We start from the raw sequence: 20,874 nt of genomic DNA, 5'->3' as shown, positions 1-20,874 counted from the left end.
GCTAACTGTGTTAAGATTATGAGGCAGCCAGTGGAGAGCACAGCATTATACACAGTGATTTGCTCAAGGCTGAAAGCTTAGAGGCACCCCAAAAGTACTTGCTGAGTCATTCTTTTTTTCCCAGAATATGCAATTACCTATTGCACATTGGCTTGTGTGTCCTGCTTTTAAAAGCAAGTGTTTCAATGATGATTCTTTTGAAAATTACAAAATAATTTGACAAAATATTGTATGGATACTACAAGACTATGCATAATGTGATTCCCATAAATCTAACAATACTTGCCAAGTACATGCAAAAATAAGTTGTTAAATGTTAAAATAGAAAGTCGGATTACTTTTGTTCTCAAATTAAGCAAGTAGACTGGATCATGTGAAAGTTGGATATTACTGATAGTAGTTTTTAAATTCTGAAAATAGTTAAGTCATTTTTGGTTTGTCAATATGAACAAACTATTTTTATGACTCATTACAATTGCAGAGTGTACATAAGTGTGGTTTTTAACCTCATAAGCCATATATTCCGAGTCACTTTATGACACATAGGTGATTCTTTTACCAAATCAGTATCATAAAAGGCCGATTAAAAACTGAATTATGCTTCCATAATCATGCACTCTATCCACAGAGGTAGCAAGAGAACAGAAGAAAGGGGTATGATATTATTACAAGAAAAATATTTGGTAGAAAGAAAGAACACTTAAGCAACAACCAAAGAATACATCTTTACTTCCATTAAACACAGCTTTCATAGAAAGCTGCTAAAGATTCTTCTAAATAAAACAAGATCCAGAGCAGCACACATTGCTAAAATATATATTTTATGAGGTAACTTACACAACAGTACACAATTGTAGATAGTAGGTAAAAGACCTCAAAGCAGAAAGGCTATAAAATTATGATATAAAGACCTATAAATATCTGTGTTTCAATCTATTCATAGTAATAGAGATCTGTTACTTTAAAAGTGTGGTATTGAATGACTTAAGGGAAAGGCTTACCAATATGGGAGTACAACAATAAATCACAGAAAAAAGAATAAAATTTAGCATTGCAATGTGTATCTTCAATAAAATTATATTAAAAATACTGAATTTCTTTAAAAAAGAAATTCCCTCTCTTTTCTGAAAAAGAAATGTTTTAAAAATCCAGAACATCATGTTTCTTTCTACTATTAACACAATTAAAAACACAAGTTATACGTAGAAGGCAACGACATAATGTCTTTTCATGCTCTAAAAATCCACAGCCCACCTCAGGTACATGTTTACGCTTTCTGCAGGCAGACATTCTTTCCTCTCATTTGCTATCTCCTATTGTAGCTGGCCCAATCTTGGAACAGTAATAGGCTTTTAATAAGTATTTGGATAGATTGATTTCACTGGGTACCCTCAAAATTAGATTCCCAATACATATTATTTTAATCCTTCCTGATGGGCAATTCTTTAACGGAAAGGCATAGTATGAGATAATTAAAAGAATGCATGCCTGAGTTGTCCCTAACAGATATAGAATTCTTTATATTTTAATACTACATTGATGATAAGTACTAAAGATCACACAATAAGCAGATTCTGAATCCAGATCTTATAGGCCAGTCCTTAGAAAGTGGCGGTAGGGAGAAAAGTGATCCAGAACTTGGCACTGGGGAACTGACCAACCTAAACATCCCAGACTCATGGAGAGAATCAGGTGGTCCAGACAGCCACCAAATGTACATCGAGAATCCCTCCTGCTTTGTGAGTGTCTGAAGATGGCCGGTCAGCTGCAACATTATTCCTCTACCCCTTCGCACGTGTAGCTAGGCACCAGTTACATAAAGAGCGTTGGGCCTAGAGACAAAGTAAGACACTGGCCTTGATGTGGAAAGGGAAGAAGGAATGAAAAAATGGGAAAAATGAACGAATGAATGAATGAGAAGAATTATAACTACAGGATGTTCAGAGATTTTTTCTTGGTTCCTGGAGCCACTAATTTTCAAGTTCAGTTGTCAGGCAATTCAAAAAATAAGCTGAAATTGGAGTTATCAAAGTTGGTCCAGGAAACACTGGTTGATGAGGTATACACACTGCAAACCTATGCTAGGAAAGTTGCAGAATCCAATCTAAGAATTTTGGAATTAGCAGATTTTTTTATCACAGTAAAAATATCCTATTAAAGCAGAGAGAAATATAAATTATGAGACTAAGCCGTGGAATAAAGCATCAAATAGTGCAGCCACATAAATCATTCTTTTACATTTACATCTTCTTTGAACTCATATTTAGCCTAGGGCACCAGAAATATTCACAATGAATTGTGATGTGTTTCAGAGAAGTGTTTTTTCCTACTTAGATTTCCTTATACTGTTTATGGCTCTGCTACTCTTCTGTTATCCCTTTTACACACATGATACGGATACGTGTATATTAAAAATAAAGAAATGAGACTGATTTCAGAAATCATAAATAAAAGCAGTCTTATTGTTTGACACTTAACAGTAGTTTTATTTTGTAAGACATATGAGGCAAATCCAACTGAAATCATCACTGTATTAAAGTGAGATGTCTATTTTTACAAGACTCTTTGGGAGCAATCAATGTTCACGTCCTGGTGTGCAAAGGAGTAAGTTAAAGGTGCACCAGGCTGCAACTTGGAAGATGAGCAATCTCAATCATGACTGCTTTTTGTATTAAAAGCAGCTTTTATAACTATATTGTTTATAATGGTTTTTAACATAGCAGAAAGGAGAAAAATTATGATAGTTACTCCTTTTTCTTTCAAATAGAATCATTTGTGACTCTACAGTATAAATCCGTCCTTACACTCTTTTCACTATGCATTTCATTTTTAGGTATTTTTCCTAATAATTATTTCAAAATGTTTTAACTGAATCTTTCCATTCAATATCAACAGTGCTTAACATCCCTCCTGATACATCTGATGTATGCAAGAATTATACATGCAGTCATATTTCTGCATTCACCTTCCAATGTGAACATTTTTACAAATGCATTCTCCTTACATTCCCTAACCTTATTTTCTTATAAATCCCCACCTTTCATGGCCCATAGTGGTGTTGGTCTCAGTTAAGTGCTAACAATATAAGCGATTGCTATTGCTTTCAGTAGAGGCAGAAGTGCCTTTCACACCAGCCATTTGTGTATCTATGTTATATCCAGTATATAGGTCCCACAGAGGAAACAATCTACAAAAGAGATGTAAGGAGAGAAATCTAGCAACAGCTGCTTTGGTCCAGGTCAACTGAACCTGCAAAAGACCCTTTCTGGATTTCGGTGATAGTAATGAGTTCTTTGGGTTGCTGTCAATAGTTGGATGAGGTAGCAGAACAAAGGACAGCTACCATATATCCTTTAATCAATTTTGAAGCCAGCCACAGAAAAAACTAGAAGGCAACTTCAGCAATGTGAAGACTTCTCTAAAGAGTAAATGAATAATTATAATTTCTATAATCCTTTAAGAATCTAAATCTGGAAATTTGTTCTAAAGATTTGTGCAACATCTCATCTATAGAGATGAAATTCACCTTAAAAATACATCATTTATGTTCTAATTTCTTCACTATTTATAGATGAGGAAAACCAAGGATGAACGAACTGAGTGGATTATACAATGCAACTGCTGCTGATCAACTAGATTGGTATTTTTCTACTAACCATGCCATCTAAAACCCACGAACATAAATAGTATATATCACAGCAAAACCATGCTCAAAACCATGAATTTTTAGATGTTCATCAGGAATGCCAATGCATAAACAATCGGTAATAATGATATCACTGAATCTCGTGTCCATCTTTAGAATGTAAAAAACAAATAAGCTGATTTAAGGACCTCTATTATAGATTTTAATGGTATTGCAGCCAAGATATGATGATAGAAAAGTTGGCCATCTTTGATGGTTCAGTTGAAGTTTTCTTCTAAAATACTTCCTCAAAACATTTAAGAAAATACTCCGGAATACTTTTTTGTTCTCTTTCAGTTGAATATTTTCCCTTATTTTTGCAAACTAATCAATTACAATAAGAGCTCTAGAAAAAATTATTTTTACTTCTAAAATTAGCTGAGATCTTTCTTGATATTGAATGGAGAAACAAATTAGCTCCAGAGTTTCCTAGAACTTATTTCAGATTCATTAGCCAGAGCAGACCATCAAAATAACTGGTCCAGAACGTCCTGTTAGTATCAAAACCCATCAGGCAAATTGTCAAGCTCTTCATTCTTTCTTGACAAATATCTAGCTGTCTCTGTCTTGGAAACTTAAAACTTATTTACTCTCTCAATTTTCTTTCAATCCACAAATTCTTTCAAGTCACAATAGTTCTTTTGAGAGACATTTTTGTTTCCAGAATTTAGTTGGCAGCAGAATGGCTACACAAAGCAATATGTAAACAGATTAACTGTGGTACTTTAAAAATTGTCTTTGTTTTTCAAATTGTAGTCTCTAAAACGGTGTGAGGGGCATATTTATTCAGTCATTCTAATTCCCCTCTGCTCATTGTATTTTTTTCATTGCTTTATCCACATTTTTTCAGTCAAAGTGGATTTTTTAAAAGCATGAATATTTTAGCACGTCTTCAAAGTTAATTTACAATTATTAATATGTAGTTAATAAGAAGACAGTCACAAAAGTCAGTCAGTCCTAATTTTTTCCTGCTCTCATTCCAGTCAATAAAACTAACAGTTGAGAAAGAAATATCATAGATACTTCTTTTAAAGAATAATATATACTTCTTAGTGCATATATTCTTTTACATTATTGGGTATTTTCCACAATTTCTACTTTATTATTTTTGCAGACTGCTTTATGAATTCTAACATTAATTTAGACAGCTTTTAAACATTTCTATAGAAAATTTATCAACATAACCATGATTTAAAGTTACAAATTCCCAGGATAATTCTGATTTAAAATGTAAGAAAATAACTGGGTGCTTCTATTAATCTGATTTTTTAAATTGATGTTTACTTATTAAAATTAAAATTCCATCATATTAATATGAACAACCTATTTTATGGCAAAACAACTTTTACTTAAAACATTTCTGTTCATTTTATTAAAATAATATTTTTTCACTCCATCAAATTAATAAGAAGTAAAATCCATTAGACCACTAATCATTCTAACCATTCCCTTAGTGACAGAAATAAGCATAAATTAGCTTTGATAGTAGCCAATGCCACTGATCAAAAACACATTCCAAAAAAGGTTACCTGTATATCATGCAGATACATTAAATTAAAAACATTTATCTTCCTTACCTCTTCAATACTTTTCTTTAAAAAGTTTCCTGTCAAACTTTACTCCATTTAATATCTTGTCCATATTTTCTTCTGCCAAATCCTCTTTAAGTTTTTAATAAATGTTTCATTTAACTAAATTAATTTTGTATTAGTATCTTTAGTCTACATATATTATCACAATAAAATATAAAACAGATTAACAACAAATACTTTCATGGACAATGATTACTTTGCCAATCAAAAGGCTAAATATTTCATTAGAATAATAGCATCAAAACTAGAATTTTATTAGTGTATGATCTTTCAATCAAAACCTTTGTTCATATAAATGATCTTCCAGTATAATAAAAATAATTTGTGTACCTATGAAAAATTTTAATTCACTCAAGTATACAGAGAGAATGGAGAAAAGTGCTTTAATATTTGGCACATTGTAGAGAGTAAAAAATTTATAGCTTAGGTCAGTATGTTAGGATCCCAGCACAAAACCTTTGATTTGCATGTAGTCTCTGAAAGTTTTCCTTCTCAAAAGGAAAATTTTTGAGAAGGAAAACTTCCTTCTCAAAGAAGGAAGTAAATAAATTTACTTACATTTATTTTAAGTAAACTTAAGTAAGTACATAAATTCCTTTCTTATCTTACCTCAAAGAAGACAGAAGTAAAAATTCAGATAGAAAGTCGTATTTTTAAGGAATGCTTCATTTACACTGAAGTCATAAAATGTTGTAAAGTTTATATTATAAATATTTATGACCATTTTCATATTATATTTCAAGTAAAACAATAACTTTCCACACTCTGCCCTTTCAGAAGTGGAACACAGGATTAAAATCTACCAAATACTCTAAAAGAAAAGCAATGCAGCAAAGATGCAAAAATGATGTCCATGTTTAATGGCATTTTAAATTTTTAATTTCATTGCCATTTGAATTGAACCAAAGAAACAAACAAAATAAAAAGTGGAGTGCTGATGGACCTTACCTTCTTGAACTGCTTGAAAAGGGTTGTTGCCATCAACAAACGTTACCGAAAATGTGATTTTCTCAGTCTGTAAGATCTCCTCATTCTGGTTGAGGTCGCCAACTGCCGTGCGAAACACCTCATCATCCTTTTTGGCAGATTCATCAAAAATTGCTCCTAGAAAGAAGTGAGTATCGCCATTAAACAACAACATAAATATTCTGTCATGCCCTCCGGAGTTACGCCAAAGAGACTTATGAATTGAAAAACGTATACTTTCACTTAAAGCATGCACTTTATTTATTACTGAAACACATTGTACTGGAAGCAGTGTGAGAGCTAAGCAGGAATGCAGTTAGTTCTCCCAAATGGAAACGATGAATAGTACATCAAAGTGTTTTGCTGTAAGAGTATTGGGAAGACATTATAATAAATACAAAAAGCCTTTGCAGGACAAAGTGGTTAAATACACTGAATGTCTCATGTCATGAGATCTTTAAGAATTCATAACCTGTAGAATTTTCTTTTCTGAATAATAGGAGAAAAATCAGGAAATTTTCTGAGTCCATTCATAAAGTAAATAGGAATCAAATTTCTACAATAATCTTAATTTACTTTTTCTCTTTATTTCCTTCCTTCTTTCCTTTCTTTCTTTTTTTTTTTTGAACAAGAGTTTCAGTTTCTTTTACAATAGTAAATTCAATAATAGTTATTAAAAATTTAGAGACATACAAATCTCTGAGCAGAAGTAATGGAGACATATTTCCTGAAGAACTAACATAAGTTCTAGTGAATAATTATGGCATTTTTCCTTCATATGTAATAATGATGATGATGATGAAAAGAGTTGTGGCTAACTTTGATTTGACTGTGTGTTTGTCAGTGTATTGATTAAACATCCCAGTTCTAAGAGTAAACTGATTACAAATCCTGACTCTGACATTTGTTAAGTATATGACCTTGAGCAAGGGATTCAAATTCTAAACTCCACATTCATCACCTGTAATATCTAATAGTAAAAATAATATCCATCTGTAAGGATTATTAACTGTATTAAATGATACTATGCCTGCAAAATGTAAGTAAATTGTGGTAACTAAATATGTCTCAATACATGCTAGTGTTTTCTTTTTTTAAATACTGTAATATAATCCAAACAAAGCTTAACATGTTCTATTATTTTCTTCATATTACAGTATTTAATTTAATCCTTAAAATAACTATGTGATATGTACACTACTACACACACATACAGTTTTTAAAATTAGGATTCCATGCAAGAAATATGCCTAAGCTTCCACAACAAGGGCCAGAGCTTTTACCTCCTTACTCCAACATCCTTGCTTTACATCACTACATACTGCCTTCCAGGATTGCACCCAAAAGACATAAAAGTGTTCTAACAGGGATTCTGACTTTACAGCATATCTGGAGTTTCTTTCCCATCTGGCCATGCATACTTTATTTGCATTCATTCTGACTCTTCCAGTTCTAAGCAAGCACACGTTTTTAAATTATTTACTTTTTAATCATAAATCATTGGGACAATGTACTTTTTGTATTTTTGAATAAACCTAATGAAGACCCTGTTGACAAAAAGAGACATATACCTCAGGGTCAATAACATGATAAAGGAATAACTATATATGTACATATCCACATACACATCCATATACACATAATACATGTTTCTTGACTATATTCATTACAGTGTGAAAAAATAAAATTATGTGTATATAAAAATGACTTTTTTCCACATATAAATATAATACAGGTTTTATATACACATATGAAAAGATAAACACACTATACATGCAAACACAAATATGCAAGTATGTGTTTACACATACACACAAATACACATATATGTATAAACAGAAGCAGACACACTTTACATCTATCAATTTTGTTGATTTAATAATTCTGTAGCTGAAGCCCCAAGTCTTCTAGCAAAAGATAATTACGATATTAAACATGCATTATTAGAGTCAATTCATGATAAAGCAAGGATGAATCTATGTCCATTATTGACAAGGGTGGCAAGTTACTTTTGACCTCTCCACCCTATGTGGCTTCACCATGGGAAAGCAAGCAATGATTACTTTTTGCTAGAGAAGGCAGAGTGTCTAATAGGCTTACTGTGTCAGCTTGGCTTTCTCTTACCACTGCTCTTCTATGTTTGCATGGATTCATTGACTACTTTGACCAGCCTTTTTAAATGCTTTCTTTACGTTTCCTATGTATTTGAATACCTGCCATGGCTAAGAACATGAGAAAAGGGTGAAGAAATTTTTTAAACTGATACATAAAATATTTCTTAATTACACTATTATATAGCTAATACCCAGACTATTAATATTTTATTGATGTAATCAACATATGTAATAGACATTAATTTCTGACCTATCCTGTCACCTGAATTAGAAATATACTTTATAAACTAATATTTAGGCAATAAATTTTAGATTTATCTTGATAATTTTAATTCACATTCATGAAGACTCATTTTAATTTGTGATAATATTTATGAGAATCTAAGTTAATCCTTACACTGAAATCTAATATTATCAGACTGGGATATAAAAATTTCTTTAGCAGCTTTTTAGGAAGTGTGATATAAATGTGCTATAATTGGAGCTGAAATAACCAATTTGTTTTAAACCAGATAATCTAAATGTCTATTCGCAAAGAAGTGATGTATGTTTATATAGAGATGTTTCAGCTTGTCATGGGTTCTAAATGGGTCTTTTAGAAAAGTTTCTAATCAAACTTTTTTTATAGCAGGTGATGTTATTGACTTCTGCTGAGTATTGCTAACACATTTTTAATGGAAGCATTTTACTATTACCTGACAGAACACTTAAAATTGCTTTAAACATTAAACCTGGCTTAATAAATGGCAGAAACCTGCCAAAATGATAAGAAATTAGTCATTTCTGTGCTGAATTAAGACATACTGAAAGCAAATGAACAAAAAAAGCAGTTCATCTTTCTGCAAACAGCAAAGAAGTACACAAAAGAAATGATTCATCTTACTGCACACAGGCAGCATAACCAAAGAACAGGAAATCCTAGCCAACATTTCAAATACACTTATTTATTTATTTACTTTTTCCTTCAGCTATAAACTCTCATCTTAAATTTGGCTTTTTACCACAAAAGTATTGTTAAATGAAGCATTTTGTATCAAACACAAGTATTCTGAAAACAACCTTGTAAGTTCCACATGAAGAATCTCAGGAAAGACAGTTCTTTCTTATGCCGTGCACTTCCAATAGTATTGCAATGTCATCTCTTTATCCTTTGTATTAATACACACATATTAGCAGTCTAATTTAATATCAAATATTCTAGATTTACTTCCTGAAACTAAAGTTTCTCAAATGCAACATACATAGCTATATAGCTTACATGATGACACAGCGTCTATTTATTTCCCAGCTATTTTTATTAGCACATTTTAACTGTCAGTTTTATTTTATAACCTGGAGGTGAAAACCAGATCCAACTTATTGTCAAGATGAAATAATTCTTCCACCACTTACACACTCACACAGACACACACACACACACAGGGTTTGATCAACAAATTATACTCTATTTACACTTTGCATTGGCCAAACTGGAGGGAAGAATAACCAAGCAACAGGCAGAGAACAAACACCTCCTAAATATTCCCGTTAGACCAATTTTTAATTAGTCATTTCCATTATTTGGGACTGATGATCTGCTCCGTCCATGGAAGGGAAAAAAGGTATCACTTATCCTGACACAAAGAGAGTGGCATATTCAGGTGAGTCTACATACAAGTTTTTTGTTTTTTTTTTTTAACATCTTTATTGGAGTATAATTGCTTTACAATGGTGTGTTAGTTTCTGCTTTATAACAAGGTGAATCAGTTATACATATACATATATCCCCATATCTTTTCCCTCTTGCGTCTCCCTCCCTCCCATCCTCCGTATCCCACCTCTCTAGGTGGTCACAAAGCATAGAGCTGATCTCCCTGTGCTATGCGGCTGCTTCCCACTAGCTATCTATTTTACATTTAGTAGTGTATAGATGTCCATGCCACTCTCTCACTTCGTCCCAGCTTACCCTTCCCCCTCACCGTGACTTCAAGTCCATTCTCTAGTAGGTCTGCGTCTTTACTCCCTTCTTGCCCCTAGGTTCTTCATGACCATTTTTTTTTTTTTGATTCCATATATATGTGTTAGCATACGGTATTTGTTTTTCTCTTTCTGACTTACTTCACTCTGTATGACACATTCTAGGTCCATCCACCTCACTACAAATAACTTAATTTCGTTTCTTTTTATGGCTGAGTAATATTCCATTGTATATATGGGCCACATCTTCTTTATCCATTCATCTGTTGATGGACACTTAGGTTTCTTCCATGTCCTGGCTCTTGTAAATAGAGCTGCAATGAACATTGTGGTATATGACTCTTTCTGAATTATGGTTTTCTCAGGGTATATGCCCAGTAGTGGGATTGCTGGGTCGTATGGTAGTTCTATGTTTAGATTTTAAAGGAACCTCCATACTGTTCTCCATAGTGGCTGTATCAATTTATATTCCAACCAACAGTGCAAGAGGGTTCCCTTTTCTCCACACCCTCTCCAGCATTTATTGTTTGTAGATTTTTTGATGATGGCCATTCTGACTGGTGTGAGATGATAGCTCATTGTACTTTTGATTTGCACTTCTCTAATGATTATTGATATTGAACATTCTTTCACGTGTTTGTTGAAAAATATGGAACGCTTCATGAATTTGCGTGTCATCCTTGCGCAGGGGCCATGCTAATCTTCTCTGTATCGTTCCAATTTTAGTATATGTGCTGCTGAAGTGAGCACTACATACAAGATTTTAAATACAAAATATATCATCCTTGTCTACTTATGTCTTAGAAAGGAAGTAATTATAGTTTATAGTAGTATTAAAAACATGTTGAAGTCAATTTTTTAACTATTGTAAAGGGTCATAGGTACAAGTTAATAAAACCATGTTCTAAAAATTCGCATTTGCAAATATGCCTGTTAAAAACAAACATTTGTAAGAAGTTATTAACCTGGGACTTCCCTGGTGGTGCAGTGATTAAGAATCCACCTGCCAATGCAGGGGACATGGGTTCGATCCCTGGTTTGGGAAGATCTCACGTGCTGCAGAACAACTAAGCCTGTGCGCCACAACTACTGAGCCTACACTCTAGAGCCCGCAAGCCACAACTACTGAGCCCACACACTGCAACTACTGAAGCCCGCATACCTAGAGCCTGTGCTGCACAACAAGAGAAGCCACCGCAATGAGAAGCCCGTGCACTGCAACGAAGTGTAGCCCCCACTCGCCGCAACTAGAGAAAGCCTGTGCGCAGCAACGAAGACCCTACGCAGCCAAAACATAAATTTTAAAAAATAAGTAAAGAGGGGCTTCCCTGGTGGTGCAGTGGTTGATAATCTGTCTGCCAATGCAGGGCACACGGGTTCAAGCCCTGGTCTGGGAAGATCCCACATGCCGCGGAGCAACTGGGCCCGTGAGCCACAACTACGGAGCCTGTGCTCTGCAACAAGAGAGGCCGCGACAGTGAGAGGCCCTCGCACCGCGATGAAGAGTGGCCCCCGCTCACCGCAACTAGAGAAAGCCCTCACACAGAAACGAAGACCCAACACAGCCAAAAATAAATAAATAAATAAATTTATAAAAAAGAAAGAAAGAAAGAAAGAAGTTACTAACCTGACCACATCCATAACTCTTAAAAACATTTTAAGCTTTTATACACCTTCATGTCTTTATTCATGGTGTTGTCCCCACCATGGATATATGCCTTGTCTCCTTAGCAAAATATAATTTCCTGGGCTATAGAAACTATTTTTGTTAGAGTGTCTATAACAGAGCCTGAATATATTAGATACTCAAGAAACAGGAATAGTTTAAACTTTCCTTATATTAGTTAGGCATGATCCTGTAAAATAGGATACCTAAATTCAAATATAGGAATAAAAATGTAAGTTACAACTAATTCTAAATTAGAACAAAAGTAGAATTGCAAATGTACCTGTATGTGAATTTATTATCACAGGTATTATCATGACTTCCAAATTATTCAGCAAAGTATTAATCATATACTTGTATTTTTAGTTTGAATATTTAAATTCATCTTTATCTTATACATAAGAAAAGAGGCAAGTAGAGGAAACATTGTTTAGCTCGGAAGGTAGTGAAAGAAAGAAAATGTCTTCACCTAGCTCAGAATTCCCTCTAAAAATATTGAGAAAGGTTTGGATACACATCTTGAAGTGTCACCAGAAAGAGACCCTTACCTGTACAGAGGCTCCTACTTTCTTTCTTTCCATACCACAATCTGTTAGTCTATGCCCACAGCTGTGCTTGCTTAACAACAACTAAGGCAGAAGCCACATAAGCAAAACCACAGAATCAGCTTGAGCAGAAAGGTCCAAGATGGTGACAGTCCACTGCCCTGAACTGGCTCCAGCCTGACCACCAGGGCAGCATCTGTACAGATGAGACCCAAAATGTCTGAAATTTGCCTTTGCTTCATTACCATGCTAGGATCTCCTCTGAAAGGGAGGACTTGCACTTTGCTAGCACAATTAGTGTCCTGCACAAAAGAGCCTACAGGACTGTGCATGTTTTGGCTGTTTCTGGAACTTATTGCCACTTTCTCCGGGTTCTGATGGCACACCCACCTCTTATCCCTTAAAAGTTTCCCACTTCCCTTCCCCCAGAAGAAGGGGTCTGAGAGCTCTCCCTTCCCCATTCCTCGATCAAGGAATAAAGTTTCTGCTCTGCTTTGCCGAACCTGGTCTCATTCGATAGGCACAAGGAACACAAAGCAAGGGAAGGACCTAGTTGGGGTCCACCAGACCCAGCACTTCTATAACAAAAAGAATTTTTCCACATACAGAGTTGACAAAATTACTGGAAGGTCTGCATATCTCATTTTATATAACTAACATACCAAATATCTTTTTTTTTTTTAATTTATTTATTTATGGCTGTGTTGGGTCTTCGTTTCTGTGCTAGGGCTTTCTCTAGTTGCAGCAAGTGGGGGCCACTCTTCATCGCGGTGCGCGGGCCTCTCACTATCGCGGCCTCTCTTGTTGCCAAGCACAGGCTCCAGACGCACAGGCTCAGTAGTTGTGGATCACGGGCCCAGTTGCTCCGCGGCATGTGGGATCTTCCCAGACCAGGGCTCGAACCCATGTCCCCTGCATTGGCAGGCAGACTCTCAACCACTGCGCAACCAGGGAAGCCCCCAAATATCTTTTAAAATAAATAATTCTAAAAAGTGAAAACAAGAAAGTATCAACACGTGAACATTACCCTGCACAATCAATTTCTGCTTAAAACCTTATTATCTAGAGAGGCTTCAAGATGGAGGAAGAGTAAGACTTGGAGATCACCTTCCTCCCCACAGATACATCAGAAATACATCTACATGTGGAACAACTCCTACAGAACACCTCCTGAACACTGGCAGAAGACCTCAGACCTCCCAAAAGGCAAGAAACTCCCCCACGTACCTGGGTAGGGCAAAAGAAAAAAGAAAAAGCAGACACAAAAGAATAGGGACGGGCCCTGCACCAGTGGGAGGGAGCCGTGAAGGAGGAAAGGTTTCCACGCACTAGGAGCCCCTTCGCGGGGCGGAGACTGCGGGTGGCGGAGGGGGAAGCTTCGGAGCCACGGAGGAGAGCGCAGCCACAGGGGTGCGGAGGGCAAAGCGGAGAGATTCCCACACAGAGGATCGGTGCCGACCAGCACTCACCAGCCCGAGAGGCTTGTCTGCTCCCCCGCCGGGGCGGGCGGGGCTGGGAGCTGAGGCTCAGGCTTCGGAGGTCAGATCCCAGGGTGAGGACTAGTTTTGGCGGCGTGAACACAGTCTGAAGGGGACTAGTGCGCCGGCTAGCCAGGAAGGAGTCCGGAAAAAGGTGTGGAGCTGCCGAAGGGGCAGGAGACTTTTTCTTGACTCTTTGTTTCCTGGTGCGTGAGGAGAGGGGATTCAGAGCGCTGCCTAAACGAACTCCAGAGACAGGCGCGAGCCACAGCTATCAGCGCGGACCCCAGAGACGGGCATGAGACGCTAAGGCTGCTGCTGCCGCCACCAAGAAGCCTGTGTGCGAGCACAGGTCACTCTCCACACCGCCCCTCCCGGGAGCCGGTGCAGCCCGCCACTGCCAGGGTCCTGTGATCCGGGGACAACTTCCCAGGGAGAACGCACAGCGCGCCTCGGGCTGCTGCAACGTCACGCCGGCCTCTGACGCCGCAGGCTCGCCCCGCCTCCTCCGTACCGCTCCCTCCCCCCGCCTGAGTGAGCCAGAGCCCCGAAGCAGCTGCTCCTTTAACCCCGTCCTGTCTGAGCGAAGAACAGACGCCCTCAGGCGACCTACATGCAGAGGCAGGTCCAAATACAAAGCTGAACCCCCGGGAGCTGTGCGAACAAAGAAGAGAAAGGGAAATCTCTCCCAGCAGCCTCAGGAGCAGTGGATTAATCTCCACAATCAACTTGATGTACCTGCATCTGTGGAATACCTGAATACACAACAAATCATCCCAAACTGAGGAGGTGGACTTTGAGAGCAAATATATTTTCCCCTTTTTCTCTTTTTGTGAGTGTGTAGGTGTATGCTTCTGTGTGTGATTTTGTCTGTATAGCTTTCCTTTCACCATTTGTGCTAGGGTTCTGTCCGTCCTTTTTTTTTTTTTTTTTACTTTCTAAAATTTTTTTCTTAACAACTGTTTTTTATTTTTTATTTTAATAACTTTATTTTATTTTATTTTACTTTATTTTATTTTATCCTCTTTCTTTCTTTCTATTTTTTCTCCCTTTTATTCTGAGCCGTGTGAATGAAAGGCTCTTGGTGCTCCAGCCAGGCATCAGGGCTGTGTCTCTGAGGTGGGAGAGACAACTTCAAGACACTGGTCCACAAGAGACCTCCCAGCTCCACGTAATATCAAACGGTGAAAATCTCCCAGGGATCTCCACCTCAATGCCACGACCCAGCTTCACTCAATGACCAGCAACCTACAGTGCTGGACACCCTATGCCAAACACCTAGCAAGACAGGAACACAGTCCCATCCATTAGCAGAGAGGCTGCCTAAAATCATAATAAGGTCACAGACACCCCAAAACACACCACCAGATGTGGACCTGCCCACCAGAAAGACAAGATCCAGTCTCATCCATCAGAACATAGGCACTACTCCCCACCACCAGGAAGCCTCCACAACCCACTGAACCAAACTTAGCCACTGGAGACAGACACCAAAAACAACGGGAACTATGAACCTGCAGCCTGCGAACAGGAGACCCCAAACACAGTACGTTAAGCAAAATGAGAAGACAGAAAAACACACAGCACATGAAGGAGCAAGGTAAAAACCCACCAGACCTAATAAATGAAGAGGAAATAGGCAGTCTACCTGAAAAAGAATTCAGAATAATGATAGTAAAGATGATCCAAAATCTTGGAAATAGAATAGAGAAAATACAAGAAACGTTTAACAAGGACCTAGAAGAACTAAAGAGCAAACAAACAATGATGAACAACACAATAAATGAAATTTAAAATTCTCTAGAAGGGATCAATAGCAAAATAACTGAGGCAGAAGAACGGATAAGTGACCTGGAAGAAAAAATAGTGGAAATAACTACTGCAGAGCAGAATAAAGTAAAAAGAATGAGAAGAACTGAGGACAATCTCAGAGAACTCTGGGACAACATTAAATGCACCAACATTCGAATTATAGGGATCCCAAAAGAAGAAGAGAAAAAGAAAGGGACTGAGAAAAAATTTGAAGAGATATAGTCGAAAACTTCCTTAATATGGGAAAGGAAATAGTTAAGTCCAGGAAGCACAGAGAGACCCACACAGGATAAATCCAAGGAGTAACATGCCAAGACACATATTAATCAAACTATCAAAAATTAAATACAAAGAAAACATATTAAAAGCAGCAAGGGAAAAACAACAAATAACACACAAGGGAATCCCCATAAGGTTAACAGCTGATCTTTCAGCAGAAGCTCTGCAAGCCAGAAGGGAGTGGCAGGACATATTTAAAGTGATGAAGGAGAAAAATCTACAACCAAAATTACTCTACCCAGCAAGGATCTCATTCAGATTTGATGGAGAGATTAAAACCTTTACAGACAAGCATAAGCTGAGAGAGTTCAGCACCACGAAACAAGCTTTACAACAAATGCTAAAGGAACTTCTCTAGGCAGGAAACACAAGAGAAGGAAAAGACCTACAATAACAAACCCAGAACAATTAAGAAAATGGGAATAGGAAAATACATATCGATAATTACCTTAAATGTAAATGGATTAAATGCTCCAACCAAAAGACACAGACTGGCTGAATAGATACAAAAACAAGACCTGTATATATGCTGTCTACAAGAGACCCACTTCAGACCTAGGGACACATACAGACTGAACGTGAGGGGATGGAAAAAGATATTCCATGCAAATGGAAATCAAAAGAAAGCTGGAGTAGCAATTCTCATATTAGACAAAATAGACTTTAAAATAAAGGCTATTTCAAGAGAAAGAGAAGGACACTACATAACGATCAAGGGATCGATCCAAGAAGAAGACATAACAATTGTAAATATTTATGCACCCCCCATAGAAGCACCTCAATACATAAGGCTAATGTTAACAGCCATAAAAGGGGAAATCAACAGTAACACAATCATAGTAGGGGACTTGAACACCCCACTTTCACCAATGGACAGATCATCCAAAATGAAAATAAATAAGGAAACACAAGCTTTAAATGATACATTAAACAAGATGGACTTAATTGATATTTATAGGACATTCCATCCACAAACAACAGAATACACATTCTTCTCAAGTGTTCATGGAACATTCTCCAGGATAGATCATATCTTGGGTCACAAATCAAGCCTTGGTAAATTTAAGAAAATTGAAATCGCACCAAGTATCTTTTCCGACCACAACGCTATGAGACTAGATATCAATTACAGGAAAAGATCTGTAAAAAATACAAACACATGGAGGCTAAACAATACACTACTTAATAACCAAGTGATCACTGAAGAAATCAAAGAGGAAATCAAAAAATACCTAGAAACAAACGACAATGGAGACACGAGGACCCAAAACCTGTGGGATGCAGCAGAATCAGTTCTAAGAGGGAAGTTTATAGCACTACAATCTTACCTTAAGAAACAGGAAACATCTCAAATAAACAACCTAACCTTGCACCTAAAGCAATAGAGAAAGAAGAACAAAAAAAAACCCAAAGTTAGCAGAAGGAAAGAAATCATAAAGATCAGATCAGAAATAAATGAAAAAGAAATGAAGGAAATGATAGCAACGATCAATACAACTAAAAGCTGGTTCTTTGAGAAGATAAACAAAATTGATAAACCATTACCCAGACTCATCAAGAAAAAAAGGGAGAAGACTCAAATCAATAGAATTAGACATGAAAAAGGAAAAGTAACAACTGACACTGCAGAAATACAAAGGCTCATGAGAGATTAGTACAAGCAACTATATGCCAATAAAATGGACAACCTGGAAGAAACAGACAAATTCTTAGAAATGCACAACCTGCCGAGACTGAACCAGGAAGAAATAGAAAATATGAACAAACCAATCAGAAGCACTGAAAATGAAACTGTGATTAAAAATCTTCCAACAAACAAAAGCCCAGGACCAGATGGCTTCAAAGACAAATTCTATCAAACATTTAGAGAAGAGCTAACACCTATCCTTCTCAAACTCTTCCTAAATATAGCAGAGGGAGGAACACTCCCAAACTCATTCTACAAGGCTAACATCACCCTGATACCAAAACCAGGCAAAGATGTTACAAAGAAAGAAAACTACTGGCCAATATCACTGATGAACATAGATGCAAAAATTCTCAACAAAATACTAGCAAACAGAATCCAACAGCACATTAAAAGGATCATACACCATGATCAAGTGGGGTTTATTCCAGGAATGCAAGGATTCTTCAATATATGCAAATCAATCAATGTGATACACCCTATTAACAAATTGAAGGAGAAAAACCATATGATCATCTCAATAGATGCAGAGAAAGCTTTCGACAAAATCCAACACCCATTTATGATAAAAACCCTCCAGAAAGTAGGCATAGAGGCAACTTTCCTCAATATAATAAAGGGCATATATGACAAACCCACAGCCAACATCATCCTCAATGGTGAAAAACTGAAACCATTTCCACTAAGATCAGGAACAAGACAAGGTTGCCCACTCTCACCACTATTATTCAACATAGCTTTGGAAGTTTTAGCCACAGCAATCAGAGAAGAAAAAGAAATAAAAGGAATCCAAATTGGAAAAGAAGTAAAGCTGTCACTGTTTGCAGATGACATGATACTATACATACAGAATCCTAAAGATGCTACCAGAAAACTACTAGAGTTAATCAATGAATTTGGTAAAGTAGCAGGATACAAAATTAATGCACAGAAATCTCTGGCATACCTATGCACTAATGATGAAAAATCTGAAAGTGAAATTAAGAAAACACTCCCATTTACCATTACAACAAAAAGAATAAAATATCTAGGAATAAACCTACCTAAGGAGACAAAGACCTGTATGCAGAAAATTATAAGACACTGATGAAAGAAATTAAAGTTGATACAAATAGATGGAGAGATATACCATGTTCTTGGATTGGAAGAATCAACATTGTGAAAATGACTATACTACCCAAAGCAATCTACAGATTTAATGCAATCCCTATCAAACTACCACTGGCATTTTTCACAGAACTAGAACAAAATTTCACAATTTCTATGGAAACACAAAAGACCCCGAATAGCCAAAGCAATCTTGAGAACGAAAAATGGATCTGGGGGAATCAGGCTCCCTGACTTCAGACTATACTACAAAGCTACAGTAATCAAGACAGTATGGAACTGGCACAAAAACAGAAATATAGATCAATGGAACAGGATAGAAAGCCCAGAGATAAACCCACGCACATATGGTCACCTTATCTTTGATAAAAGAGGCAAGAATATACAGTGGAGAAAAGACAGCCTCTTCAATAAGTGGTGCTGGGAAAACTGGACAGGTACATGTAAAAGTATGAAATTAGAACACTCCCTAACACCATACACATAAATAAACTCAAAATGGATTAAAGACCTAAATGTAAGGCCAGACACTATCAAATTCTTAAGGAAAACATAGGCAGAACACTCTATGACATAAATCACAGCAAGATCCTTTTTGACCCACCTCCTAGAGAAATGGAAATAAAACCCAAAATAAACAAATGGGACCTAATGAAACTTAAAAGCTTTTGCACAGCAAAGGAAATAATAAACAAGACCAAAAGACAACCCTCAGAATGGGAGAAAATATTTGCAAATGAAGCAACTGACAAAGGATTAATCTCCAAAATTTATAAGCAGCTCATGCAGCTCAATATCAAAAAAACAAACAACTCAATCCAAAACTGGGCAGAAGAACTAAATATACATTTCTCCAAAGAAGATATACAGATTGCCAACAAACACATGAACGAATGCTCAACATCATTAATCATTAGAGAAATGCAAATCAAAACTACAATGAGATATCATCTCATACTGGTCAGAGTGGCCATCATCAAAAAATATAGAAACAATAAATGCTGGAGAGGGTGTGGAGAAAAGGAAACACTCTTACACTGTTGGTGGGAATGTAAATTGATACAGCCACTACGGAGAACAGTATGGAGGTTCCTTAAAAAACTAAAAATAGGGCTTCCCTGGTGGCGCAGTGGTTGAGAATCTGCCTGCCAATGCAGGGGACACGGGTTCGAGCCCTGGTCTGGGAGGATCCCACATGCCGCGGAGCGACTAGGCCCGTGAGCTACAATTGTTGAGCCTACGCGTCTGGAGCCTGTGCTCCGCAACAAGAGAGGGCGCGATAGTGAGAGGCCCACGCACCGCGATGAAGAGTGGCCCCCACTTGCCGCAACTAGAGAAAGCTCTCACGCAGAAAACAAAGGCCCAACACAGCCATAAATAAATAAATAAATAAATAAATAAATAAATAAATAAAATTTTAAAAAAAAGGAAAAAGAAAAACAACTTCATTCTTAAAAAAAAAAAACTAAAAATAGAACTTCCATATGACCCAGCAATTCCACTACTGGGCGTATACCCTGAGAAGACCATAATTCAAAAAGAGTCAATGTACCAAAATGTTCATTGCAGCTCTATTTACAATAGCCAGGACATGGAAGCAACCTAAGTGTCCATCAACAGATGAATGGATAAAGAAGATGTGGCACATATATACAATGGAATATTACTCAGCCATAAAAAGAAATGAAATTGAGTTATTTGTAGTGAGGTGGATGGACCTTGATACAGAGTGACGTAAGTCAGAAAGAGAAAAACAAATACCGTATGCTAACACATATATATGGAATCTAAGAAAAAAAAAAAAGTTCATGAAAACCTAGGGACAAGACGGGAATAAAGACACAGACCTATTAGAGAATGGACTTGAGGATGTGGGGAGGCGGAAGGTTGAGCTGTGACAAAGTGAGAGAGTGGCATGGACATATATACACTACCAAACGTAAAATAGATAGCTAGTGGGAAGCAGCCGCATAGCACAGGGAGATCA

General features: G+C 36.8%; 1 protein-coding gene across 4 annotated transcripts in view; it reads right to left on the bottom strand.

Annotated features, from left to right (window-relative positions):
- GRID2 (glutamate ionotropic receptor delta type subunit 2) overlaps positions 1–20,874 on the bottom strand; it is a 1,417,069-nt gene that overhangs the window by 1,143,316 nt on the left and 252,879 nt on the right. For all 4 annotated transcript variants that reach the window (XM_082391643.1, XM_082391645.1, XM_082391644.1 and 1 more), the window contains exon 2: positions 6,226–6,381. In XM_082391643.1, the coding sequence (XP_082247769.1) occupies positions 6,226–6,381 (156 nt within the window). The remainder of the gene's footprint in view (positions 1–6,225; positions 6,382–20,874) is intronic.

Source organism: Balaenoptera borealis, assembly GCF_965194805.1.
Source record: "Balaenoptera borealis genome assembly, chromosome: 4".
NCBI classification, from domain to species: Eukaryota; Metazoa; Chordata; class Mammalia; order Artiodactyla; family Balaenopteridae; genus Balaenoptera; species Balaenoptera borealis.
This window is presented reverse-complemented; position numbering and strand designations above follow the sequence as displayed.